Here is a 12647-nt window from a genome sequence, read left to right as displayed (position 1 = left end):
CAATACAAACAAACAGAAAAAAGTTCCCATTCATCCAATGAGGGAAAATTCTTCTAACTCTGTGCCCTGAGCAAAAGGTCATATGAGAAAGTGAGATACCACTAATTCATCATAAGTCTCAACCACATACCCTGCTCCCAGTGATTCTGAGGAAAGCCAAGTTACTTGGGAGCCAAATTATTCATCAAGGAGGCAATAAACTCTCCAGGTAACTAGCAGAAGCCCTGCAGACAGTATAAACATGGTTCAGACACATACAGTTAAGGTGTCTGGAAGGCAGGATCCTTCCAAACACACCTGGAAACACCACTCTACCAGATAGCACAGATTTACATAACTACCACAAATTTTCATCACCCAGTATAAATTGTTATACGATTTCTTCCAAAATTTTAATCAAATTCCATCTTGAAACTAATTAACAGGTTAAAGAATAATTACTTATTTTAATTAACTCACTTTCCACATCAAGTGCCAGATGTATTAAACTGAAGTATTTCCAGGTAAAGATATAATATCTTACAAAGAGAATTGATGATATTGACTCTTCATCTACTGGAGAGTTTAAAGGATCAAAGCGCCTTTTAAAAAAGTCACATAGCATTTTACTCTTTCCTCTACAAATCAGATAGTAAAATTTAGAGGATATTTGAGATACTCATCTTTGTTTCAGGAAAAAGCTATCCCCTCTTTTAGGTTCTCCTCAGATAAAAATTTTTACTTTACTTTTAGTTAGTTTTCTACTAACTAGTAGTACTTCTTTCCAGGATCATAATTTTGGTAAACCAAAAAGTGATTTTAAGCTAACTATTGCAGTTCTTAATGTCACAAGTTTCTCATAGTAGCATTCCTTGTTTGTATTAAGTGGACAAAAACACTGTGCAAGAATATGACCCCTAAATTCTACTCTTCAGATCAAGCTGCTGCCAAAAAAGATATCTTTCTCTTGGCAGGTGTAACAGTGTACACAAAACTTCAATAGAAATGAAAGATGTTTTATGAAATAAGAAAAATAGTCCAAAAATATGCATGCTTAAAACAAACAAACAGAAATTAATTTCTCAAGTGCTGTTTTTGTTCAAATGGATGTACCTTATTGATTACATTTAGAAAGTTGAAATGGAACAGTAGGATTGGGTTTTCAGACAGTCTTTACTTTTAAGGCCTTATAATATAAGTGCAAGATCCTCTTTGAAATGGTACAGAAGCACAGAGAGCCCCTATTACTGGTCAAGAATTAACTTCAAGCAATATAAAATATCTAATAAACAGAAAAATCCCTTATCCATCTAGATGCCTTTATCAGCTTATCTAGAAACCCTTACAAAGTGCACAGAACATTTTCACTCAAAGCAGACATCAAATCAGTCCCATCTTCAATTTGGCAGAGAATTTTAGATAGAGAAGCAGGAAAGAAGAATGCTAGGATTAGGCTAAGAACTAACTGGTTTGACTAGTAACTTCAGTTTTGAAAGTTCATTATCTTATAATAAAAAATAAAAGGATCATCAAGTCACTTTACAGAGGTAATTTCTTTCAGCACAGAAACAGAAGTTAATGCAATAAAAATGTCACAAAATTTGATTCTCCTTGTCCCCAAAACCATCTTCAGCTAAACAATTTATTTACTATTCTGCACAAGAGGATTCCATGAGGAGGAAGTGGTAATCACAGCTATACCCTGAAGTGTAGGAAGCACTTCTTACATCACTGAAGAACAGAAACTTTAAGGGACAAAGTATCTACAGCAATTGCTCACATACAAGAAACAACATGTATTTTGTGTCAAGTTCACTTGGGATATTGATGTAGTTAAAGAGGTCAAAGCACAAAGCTAAGAACAAAATCAGAGAATATTTTCTCACCTGTAGCTGCTGTTGCAGATGGGTAATTTCTGCAATTCTCAGTTCTCTAGATTTATTTGTACTCTCAATTTCTTGTCTTTGGGTAGACAGCCGACATCTGATATCCTGAAGCTTCCCCTCCAACTGATTTTTTTTATCATTCTTTAGATAAAAAGACAAAGATTTCTTTGTTTTACCAGAATGCTTTGTCACACAAATCAAGATCTAGAAAGTACTTCAATTCCACAATTAAAAGTTGAGATTATAGAAAACAAATAGGACCTTATCACAGGCATTACCATACTTGTGTGTTTTATCTGCAATACGATCACTTACTAGGGCTTCCAGCTCAAATTCTAAGGTCTTCTTCTTTGCTTTTAGAACAACTATGTCCTCTTGTTCTTTGTTTCTTTGATTTAGTAGTTCTTGCCGACGATTACGTTCCCACTCAAGTTGCCTTTGCCTCTCAAGTTCCCGTTTTGCAGCCTTCAGCATTTAACCAAAGAAGAAAACAACAACAACAAAAATATGAAAGATCTGTTTTGAGAAACTATTCTAACCACTGATATTCATATTCTAAGTTATAATTAAAATATTAATATAAACATGCTGCTAAACAGTGGAATAAGTATGCACCTCCCTATTTAAGCACAGAAATTGCTCAATTGTTTAAATGCTCACTTAAAAGTACTATTGCTTCACTGTAGAGTGGATATGCAACTAAACAGAATACCATTCCATTTTAGTAAGTTTTCCAAGATCCAATTTTCTGATTTAATATGTTGTTTCACATTAAGACTTCAAGAATCCTCCAAACTAACATCAAATCTCTCTCCAACATCTGGCATTCTCCAGCTTTACACTTGAAAAATTAAGAAAGAGATTGACAACTATTTCCTCACTTTCAAAAACCCCAAAATTTAAGTGTATTGCTTGAACATTTACTTACTAAAAATAAAGATGACAAAATATTTAGTATATATATTCTATTCTGTTCTAAACAAACACAGATCTCAATGACTTAGCCACCTTCCTTTTATCCAATTGGTTACCTCTCTTCTTTCTATTTCTTTCCTCCTTTCCTCTTCCCTCTGCCGTTCCAATTCCCGCTGTTTTTCCAACTGTTTCTCTAGCTCCAGTTGTCTTTTCCGCTCTTGCTCCTGCCGCTCACGTTCTTTCCTTTCCTGCTCTGCCCGTTCCAGCTGTGCTAGACGCTCTTGTTCTTTGCGTTGCTGTTCCAGGAGAGCCTGCCTCCGTTTTTCAAGTTCTAGATTGCCACGTTCAAAGTTCTCGCGTTTTTTATCTTCAAACGTAACTTTAGTGTGTAGAAACATGGGGTAAAGGAGAATTAAACTTTGCTAGTAATTTAATAAAACCTTCCATTTATGTTGAATCAAAGTGATACAATCTTCCAACAGGACTAGAAAGAGCTCTCTAATATACTGATAGTATAGCTCTACAGGTAATGCAGGTTTTATCATTAGCATTTATATCGTAGTTTTCCCTAAGCCCACATCCTAAGGAAACTACGGTGTGAATTTCAGTTCACATTCCTGAGTGTGCTGGAGTTCCTCCACACATTTCATAATAGTAACAGCACAAGAACCATCACTTTGATTACTACAAGTAAGGAAAAGAGTTCAGCTGAAGATATTATCAAAAAGCCATTATGCAAATGACCAGAACTTATTCAAACTTGATATTCTCATAAGATCACTCATTACTGTCAGGAAAAGAAACAGCTTACTTAAGTTCTTGACAAGAACTCAGAAAGACTAGATTCCTGCAGATTCACACCCTAATCTTTTGTTGTCCTAAAACAACACCCTCAGTTCCAGCACAGGTTCCCTGACATTCTTCTGTAATATCGGGCATTATCCCTATTCAATGCTCCAGACCTCTCTCACACAGTTCCTCCAAATTATTCCCTCCAAATCACCTTCAGTTTCTTTTCCTACTCTCTGTGTCCCATTCCCATACCTCATATTCTGTATTTCTCTTCGCTCACGCCCAACATGTACCTTTTTGGCATGCAAGTCAAATCAAGAGACAGTACATGTTCACTTCAAAGTGTGCATGCACCAAGTGTTTGACATGTTGGGCTGACATCTGCCCAACCAGTTGAATTTTTATCTTTTCTTAAGTCAGTAAGTCTTTCTTACTGCCAATCACAAATTTTCACAGAAGAAGAAATTTAATCACTTCAATGTTTAAAATTAGCCACCAGATTCAAAGAATATTAAAATAAAGACTGATAAGATAGAGAATAGCCCCCATCAATTTAGGAAACCAAGCAAAAAGGAAAAAACATATATTTATATTTATGTCAAGGAAGTCGATAAAAAGAAAAGGACAAAAAGCTTGCCAGCAGCATCAGCATTGCTTAAGCATTGCCTTAAAGGCTCAAAGAAAGCATATACCACCAAGATGAAAAACCAAACCCTAAAAAGACTGCCCAACAAGAAAGTATGATTATTCAACAAAATCAAGGTAGCTACTAGAGGTAACAAAGTATGAAAACAGATGAGACCAACTTCTAGCACATTAAATGAAATTAGTAGCTATTGGCTTGTGTTACTATGTTTATGGGATAGCTTCTGAAGGTTCAAGAAAACAGCAACAAAAATTCTTTCAATTGCGTTCCTCAAGAGAAAAAAAAAAAAAAAAAAAAGTCAGATTTAGCAAAACCAATGAAGGATCCAGAAGTTATTCACTATATGAGTGGTCTTTATAGTGGAAAATCTACACATCAAATACAATAAAAGGTTTATACAGTCTAGTTATTCTGAAACTGGAAACAAATGGCTTTAGAACAAAAATAAAACCAAGAAAATGAAGAGTAACAGGTTGCCAAACCCAGACAATACTAATCCATAGTTCATATACAAAATTCATGAACTACAAGAGGTGGCCCCATCTGAGCAGGGGTTTGGACCAGATGACCTACAGAGGTCACTTCCCACCTCAACTATTTTGTGATCCTGTGATCACTAGCTTGGCTGTGCAATCCATCCTTTAATCAGCCTCAGTGCATCTAGAAGAGGACAAATGCAACACCAGTCACTAAGAAAAGACAGTGTGATGATCTTGAAAGCTATAATCCAGTCAGTCTAATCCCATGCTGGTCAAAGTAGCAGAGGCTACAATACACAAAGAGTTAGTATGCATGACTACACGTGACACCATGCGGAAAAGCCAATGCAGGAAAGAGCTGCCTCTCAAATACAGTAGAGGGCTGAGATCTGTCCCCACCCAATTTTATCAATAAGAAAGTTATCAATAAGAAAGACAAAGCAGATGAGGTCAATAAAAGGATGCCTGTGTCTTTTTGAAGCCTAATAAAGAAAATAAGCCAAAGGCAGTGGTTGACCTTCCTGGCATTACAAACTGTACCCCAAAATCCTGTAATTCCAAGGGCACGAGACTTACGCCTCAAAATGTGTAAGAGAGTTGTATCTCACCTGTGACCAAACACATCACTGTGAGACCTCACTAAGGTCTGCTTCAGCAGCCCCTGCTATCTCACTTTATCCTTCTACAGCCAGGAATTACTCAGCAGACTGCTAGCAGCAGTTAGTTATAAAATACAAACCAAAGACAAGGGTTGGAAAAAGACAGAAAGTCCTTGGGAATTAACAAGCAGTTAAAAGATTGGAATTAAGGGGTGAAATAAATTACCAACTTTCACAATGACAGAAAGATTCTTAGTAGCCTCCTTCAAAGATCTCTACTAGCAATTGTGCTGTTCAGTGTGCAACAATGGTCTGGAAGAGATTGAAAAGTAACAAGACAACTTCTGGAGATGAGGCCAGATATTCAAGGTATTAAAATAAAAACCTGACTGTGAAGAGCTTTAGAAGAATCTCACAAAACTGAGTGATCTGGCAATGAGGAAGCAGAGGAAAATGAAATATTAATGAATACAGAGCAGCACATTTGGAGAATGAAAATAATCCTAACTAAACACACATGGTCATGGACTCTAAAAGCAGTTAATATTGTGTAAGGATGTTGGCATTACAGTGGACAGTCTTCTGAAAACATCGGCTAAGATCTAAGCTGTGATCAAAGAGGCAAAACAGTGTTAGGAATCAATAAAATTAATCAGAAAAAAAAAAGAGTTTAGAACAAAACAGAAAAGCATTATTATCACACTGTATACATTTATCATATTGCTACATCTTCCACTGTATATAGAATAGAACAGAACAGAACAAAACAGAACAGAACAGAATAAAAGAAAGAAGTGTGAGGGGGTGGTCAGAAGTGTAAAGAAGTTTCCTGCCATTTAGCATCCAGGACACTTTATACTTCTCTCTTTTATTTTAATTTTTTAAACAGAGCTGCTAAAGCTTGTATAAAACTGGCATATTGCTACGCAGACTGCAGTGAAACAGGCCTCTGTATCTATGTAAGACAAACTATACCACACCGAAGTCAGAAGATGGAGGTACTAAAAGTTTTCACCATAGTCCTGTAATAGGGCTGCAAAGTGCTGCCTCTATGGAGAGTGCGTAAGATAAGCAGCCTGAAAGCTGTTCATATGTCCGTTGTCAGTAACAAAGGATCATACAACAGTCGGGAATTAGCTGGACCAAGCATTGTCTTGGTTATACCTCCGTCATGTCAAAACCTCATTTGGAAAGAAAATATTTTTTAACATGTCATTAGAACTTCCCAGAATATAACCTGATGATCTCTCTGATAACAGCACACAACACATCGCTATTTATGCTTGCTCACCTGGTAATTTCTTTTCCAGTTGCTGCTGTTCTTCTTCTAATGCTGGTTCTTCTGGTAACCTTTGGTCTACAGATACTGAACTTACAGCAGATATGCCACTACCAGAACGTACTCTTCTGTCAACAAAAGGATAATTCCAAGTTGCTTAAAAGAACATACGCCTGCCAAATTTATCATTTAATGATGAAATCATAAATTAAATGCAATGATGTAATGTTTAGTGATATTTAATGCTCCCTCAGCGTTGTCCAGAGCATTTTAATCTGCAGTTGCCATTAAAATAACAGCACCCCCCAAAGTCCCAACAGCACACACTGGTGACCTAAGCACCCTAGTTCAAAGTTCACAGCATCATGCAGCTTACAGATGTGTTCAACTCTGTCACCAAGATCTCTTACTTGTGACTAGTCTGAAGCTGGGGAAACAGGGAATTAAACTACAACAAAAGTTGCAAAGAGAGAGAAAGAGCTCACTATAGTCAAGCTGAAAACAAGACACCACACAGAAGAAACAAAAAATTGTAATCTTCAAGAGTATACCTGAAGAACATGAAGCTATCACTATATGCAAACATTTTTCTCATTGCTGTAACTGTCTTCCTACCCATTTCTCCAAGAAAAGTGAAATAGAGAAATGGAAGTACTGACTCAGCACTATTCACAGATACAACTGTTTAAAAAAACATCAGAATTTGCCACAGTGTAAATGCAGGGCATGTTTTGAATTCTAATACATCTTATTTGCTGTATAGAAACATAAGCCTAAACTACGACTCTTTAAATTCAAGTAGCCAGACTGAGTAAGTTTTGGAAGGTCTATTAGCATAAAACATTGACAAAAACTGTATTCTTACAAGGACTTTTTGTGACAGAGCTATTTTCAGCATCCAGCTCTTCTAATAAAACCAAAAAATGCCCTTTACGCAGCACGAAATCAAGGAGGGTTACTTTTCAGTCTCTTGCCCTTTACTCTCACAGGACAGCTTTCCCAAATGAAACAAAAATTTAGGAGTGAGATTCCAGAATTATAACCAGTTACCTAAATGAAGGTGGAATATACTCTGGAGGCAGTACAGGTGGCAGTGGCTGACCAGACATAGCTACATCAATTAAGTGCATAGCCAGAATAAACTCTTCAGCTGTAAGTTTTCCATCTTGATCAATATCTGAAAGATTCCTTTTTGAAGGAAAAATACAAAAAATAAGTACATTCTTAAAGATTAAAAATCACCATTAAAAAGCACAATTTTGGTATATTCAATTCCAAATTGATTCATTTTTCGATTAGTTTTTCACACTACTTTACTTCTTTAAAACAAATAAAAGGCAAAAACCAAATGCATCAGTATTTCCCATATTTCTCTTGCATGTCTTCCTTGAAACTATTGTTACAGCCATGGTTTTTACTTCTCTTGCTTTTGAGTGCTGCCTGTACTATAAGCCATGTAAATAATGTTAATCAATGGAGTTTTCTTGGATACCTTGTGAACATCCGCTACACAATATTGTTCAAGAAAGTGTAGAAGTTTTTGATTTGGTCTACTTCTTGCATTCCTGGGCAAACATTTGCATTAAAATCAAAACCATTAATGTTTTAGCCTAGACAAGCACAAAAACATTTTATTGGCATGCATACAGAAAAAAAATGATGCAGTCAGGCCTCAGGATGGCCTAAAACCAGTGCTCCAACAGGTTCATGAAATGTCCAAAAATGCCTTCATATTAGGGTGCTTTTGGACAAAATTTAACAGCCTAAATATCAGCTTTTTTTCTCCAGCATGCTTCTGACTCTAATCCTAAAGGAAAATGTCTCATGATACTGTGAAAATCTAAGGTGAGCAATTGATCTATGCTTTTGATTCCTCAAGGTACAGGACTTTGTTTATGGGATTTAAATTTAGAAGACTACGACAGCCCCATTTGGTCCACACCTGTGTTACTGAGCTCCTCAGGCTGGGGCACAGAAACAAGCTGAGGCACAGGAACAACATGTAGAATGAAAATGGAGCATGCAAGGATATAATTCAGCTACTCTAACAGTATGGGTCCGCGTCTTTGTCCCCGAAACAGCTGTTACAAAATAGCTGACATGCTGAACATCGGTACTTTATCTTGTGTGCCTATGAATCAGTGAATCCACTCTTAAAACAAGGTGAGTCTACGGCCAATACAGACTGAAAAGCCTTGCCCCAGTGGTACCACTGCCAGAGAATAAAAATCAGGAAAGGGAACAATACCTAGGCCAACAAAGGCATAAAGTCTATTCCTTATCTCAATAGACCCGGCAGTTCTGAATGTCAAAAATTACAACAGCTTTGTTTAGATCCTGGAGCACGCTGACGTCATTCCCCTGCCCACACAACCTACTTAAGCACTGGCAACAAGCAGAGAATTTTCTGACTAATCATCTGCTGGATGATCGGGTTGCTATTTATTCCTTATAGTAGCTTTGTTAGGAAACAGAGGAGAGAGTGTTTGTTTTTTCATGTAACAAAAACATCAGTGCTTAGCAAAGCAAGTAAGTGCAACATAACCATCACACTACAGTGACAACATCGTTGACATCCTCACACAACAGAAGTCAGACAGGTTATTTTGTTGACAGTGGTGTTTGAGGAAAGACTTTTAAATTATAGAGGTTAATTAGAAATAATTTGCAGAGAGAAACTGGAAATTAAAAATGTACAGAAGCAGTGTGAAAGCCATTGAGAAGTCACCAAAGATAACCATAAATCAACGGTAACTAAGTACTACCAAGTAATGAAGTAGAAACATTACACAGTACACAGGAAAATATGACCCTCAAAAGTATAAGGGAAAAGAGAGACTAATCCGTGTGATCATAAGAGCACAATAAATGTTGGCAAACAAGAACTTGAAAGGAAAAGAGAAGCCAAGACACATACTGCTAAAATTCATGAATTGAAGTGCGTAACTCCAGATCCTTGAAAATAAGCATTAGAAATTCATGTAAAATGCAGACAAGCCCCAAAGAAAGTACGGTTCTGGATTAAATTTCCTTTTGTACTACCTGTGCAAATGTGTAACTTTCACTGGTGCTGTATCACATATGATTGAGGATGTAGAAGGCAGAATGCTGAACATTTGATCTGCCTGAAACCCCCCAAAATTGAAACCCAACATATAAAACACCTATAGGTATAACGTAAACTAAATTCTTTTTTGGTTTTGTGGAGTAATATTAATAAAGGCATGGCAGTGCAGAGTGCAGGCTTTGTTTTATAAAGTTAAACATTCAAAAGAGCAAAATATAATGATTTATCACTGGAGAGAGATTGAAAAGAGGAGAAAAAAAACAAGATACACTATAGAGGTTTAAGTACAGTTTCCAGTTGTGTAGAAATCATTAGATTTATCTTTACCATATTGTAGCCAGCTGAGCCTGGGGTAAACTTGACTGCATAAGAATAGTTCTTGCTTGTGGACCTAACAAATTAAAACAAGGGTTAATAAGCATATAAGCATGTTTCTCCTTTCCTTGTATTGCCATGTAGTTATTGCAAAAGCAGAGGTTGGTGTTAAATAGGTACCACCAACGAGATGTTATCATTGTGAACGGGCTATACACACTGCTATCCCTAGCCCCCTCAAGAAGAAAACACTAAAAAATAGATAACCCTTTTGTCCTCCACAACACTCAAAAAGAAAAGAAAAAAAAAGAAAAAAAAAAAAAAAGCTATGAAAAGCAAAGATGCTCTCAGAACTAAGCCAGAGTACTGTTCTATTCTATTTCTGAAACTGGATAGGAACACCCATCAATAGATGAGTCGAACATAACAAATGGCTACAGAAGATTTCACAAAAGACATTGTACCCTTTCCAAGAATCATTTCCCAGTACAGGACTGGAAAGTAAGAAAAGGATACTAAATATCAGAGATCATTAAGGAATTGGGAAATTTGAACAGAAAAATATTGTCAGTGACAACTTGGAGAGAGAAGAGTTTCTTACCATCTAAACAGTGCTTAGAATGTTATTATAATTGACCTTTTACAGTTAAAAAAGGAAACAACAATAAGTGTTTCAATACCTGTTAAGTGTCCACTCATTGTTTTATCATGGCTATTGAACAGCTGTCTGTATTTCAGTCTTGATGACTGAGGTACAGCCCACTCTGCCACAGGAGGCACACTAGAATTAAAAAAGGGATAGAGATGAGGGGTATTACATTCAATAGCATGAAGTGATATGTACAACAGGATGAAGTGCTGCACGGAGATTAAGTTTTATCCAGAAATGTTTCTTTTCCAAATATTCCCTTCTATTCCCGGAACCACAACAATTTTGACTTCATATTTCAAAACATTTGTTATGTCTTAGAAGCTGTTTTTTGGAAAAGATGAATGACGGGCCTAAGATTGTTGCTGTTTTTTCCTTTACTAGCAGAGAAATTAAGTAACCTAAACGGTTTAGAGGAGCTAAAAGCTTTTACCTAAACATATGATAGGAAATGCATAGTCAGTGGAAGTAATATCTTATTTTACCCTGTCTTTAACTGCTAGTCTGACGAGTCTTCATACTGAAAACCAGTAAGTGTAGTTTTTCTGTCTTTAGGCACATGCAAACTTTGTATTTTTTTTTCAGGGAAAAAAAAAATATATATACAAGCATTTCTGAAAGTATACCAATCAAACAACAGTGAAAAAACTGAACTGAACCCACCAAATCCATTTTCCCTGGTCCACTGAGCAGACAGTGAAAAAATTAATATATTAAATATATTTATTTTAAAAAAATAACCCTACAGTTGCTAATTTTACTTATGTTTCCACACTAACAGGAGAGTGCCTGTGCAGTAGTATACAATGCAAATTATGTTTATGGAATCATATGCTTTTCTAAAAATTAAGTTTTCAAGAGCTTGCAAATTATATCAACACATACTGTAAGAGCCTATTATATTTCAATTGTTCCTTACTCATCGGCATTTCTTGTAAAACCACAGTATCCTATGAAATCCTGAAGTAGTATCTCAGCAGGAATTGATTTCTGCAAGTAAATACTATTTCAGAGAATAATTTTGTTAGAGAAGTTGTTTTGCTAACAAGGAGGAACCAGATACAAACGTATACTCATTGTCCAGCAACTTACCTGGCCACATCAAATGATTGTGCCTTTTGCAGTTTTGTGTTTAGCTGTGATCCAGGACCAGATCTACTAAAGGAAGAACTCTTTGGCAACGTGGCTGTAAATAAGAAAATGCATGTCTTTTTTAGTACTAGAATTTTAAATTGTATAATTTCAATTACATTCATTTAGCTCTTAATGTAAAAAAAAATATTATGGTTCTTTTGATAGCATCCCTTGAAGAAGTATTAAGTATTTTAAAGTAATACCAACAAATAGCAGTAACTCAATTGCTATAAATAGGTAGCAACAGACCAATTTCTAGTCAACAGTTTACAGGCAAGCTTGATTTATCACACTGTTGCTCAACATGACTGACTGTTACAGCATAGCATGTCCATTCTTTTAACAAGTTTGCTAACCAATTACATTGGGCTAAACCAAAGTACAGTCCTAATCCAAAACCATTCTTTAAAATAAGATAAAGTAGCTGATTCCACATCTATTTTTCTCCGGATCCAAAGAAAATGCAAATTAACTTGTTAATAGCAAGAGAGTAAAGAGTTTCAGTAGGTAGCATACCAGGATGAGCAAAAGCAGGCAGAGGCTGTATAACAGCAGGAGCTCCGTTAGCCAGGGGAGGCACTGCTGCTGCGGGAACAGAAGATACTAACGGCGGAGACATTCCTACTACTGGAATTGATGCCATTGGCACTGGGGCAACAGTTGTAAGAGATGGCATGCTGGCAATGCCCCCAATACCTACGGGGGAGAAAAGGAGACATTTTTTCTGACTTAGAGACTCCTAGCATGATGTAACGCTTTACCGGCAGCCCGCAAGCCAGCAGTAAATGCAGAATTAAAGAACAAATCGAAATGGAAACTTCTACACACCCCTCTAAAGAGCTCTTACAGTCCGCTGCACCATTACCATGGCAGGGCAGCATAAAACAATGTCGAGGGAACAAAATAC

General features: G+C 36.5%; 1 protein-coding gene across 7 annotated transcripts in view; it reads right to left on the bottom strand.

Annotated features, from left to right (window-relative positions):
* The window catches only part of ITSN1 (intersectin 1), a 124160-nt gene that overhangs the window by 68327 nt on the left and 43186 nt on the right, over positions 1 to 12647 (bottom strand). For 6 of the 7 annotated variants that reach the window (XM_032203002.1, XM_032203040.1, XM_032203018.1 and 3 more), the window contains exons 6-14: positions 12257 to 12436; positions 11699 to 11792; positions 10638 to 10738; positions 9970 to 10033; positions 7626 to 7763; positions 6588 to 6703; positions 2897 to 3159; positions 2181 to 2330; positions 1866 to 2006 (exon numbers count right to left, since the gene is read on the bottom strand). In XM_032203002.1, the coding sequence (XP_032058893.1) occupies positions 1866 to 2006; positions 2181 to 2330; positions 2897 to 3159; positions 6588 to 6703; positions 7626 to 7763; positions 9970 to 10033; positions 10638 to 10738; positions 11699 to 11792; positions 12257 to 12436 (1247 nt within the window). The remainder of the gene's footprint in view (positions 1 to 1865; positions 2007 to 2180; positions 2331 to 2896; positions 3160 to 6587; positions 6704 to 7625; positions 7764 to 9969; positions 10034 to 10637; positions 10739 to 11698; positions 11793 to 12256; positions 12437 to 12647) is intronic. The other variant, XM_032203049.1, reaches the window with a different exon arrangement.

Source organism: Aythya fuligula, chromosome 1 (assembly GCF_009819795.1).
Source record: "Aythya fuligula isolate bAytFul2 chromosome 1, bAytFul2.pri, whole genome shotgun sequence".
NCBI lineage: Eukaryota > Metazoa > Chordata > Aves > Anseriformes > Anatidae > Aythya > Aythya fuligula.
The sequence above is the reverse complement of the archived record's forward strand: the minus strand, read 5'-3'. Positions and strand labels throughout refer to the sequence as shown.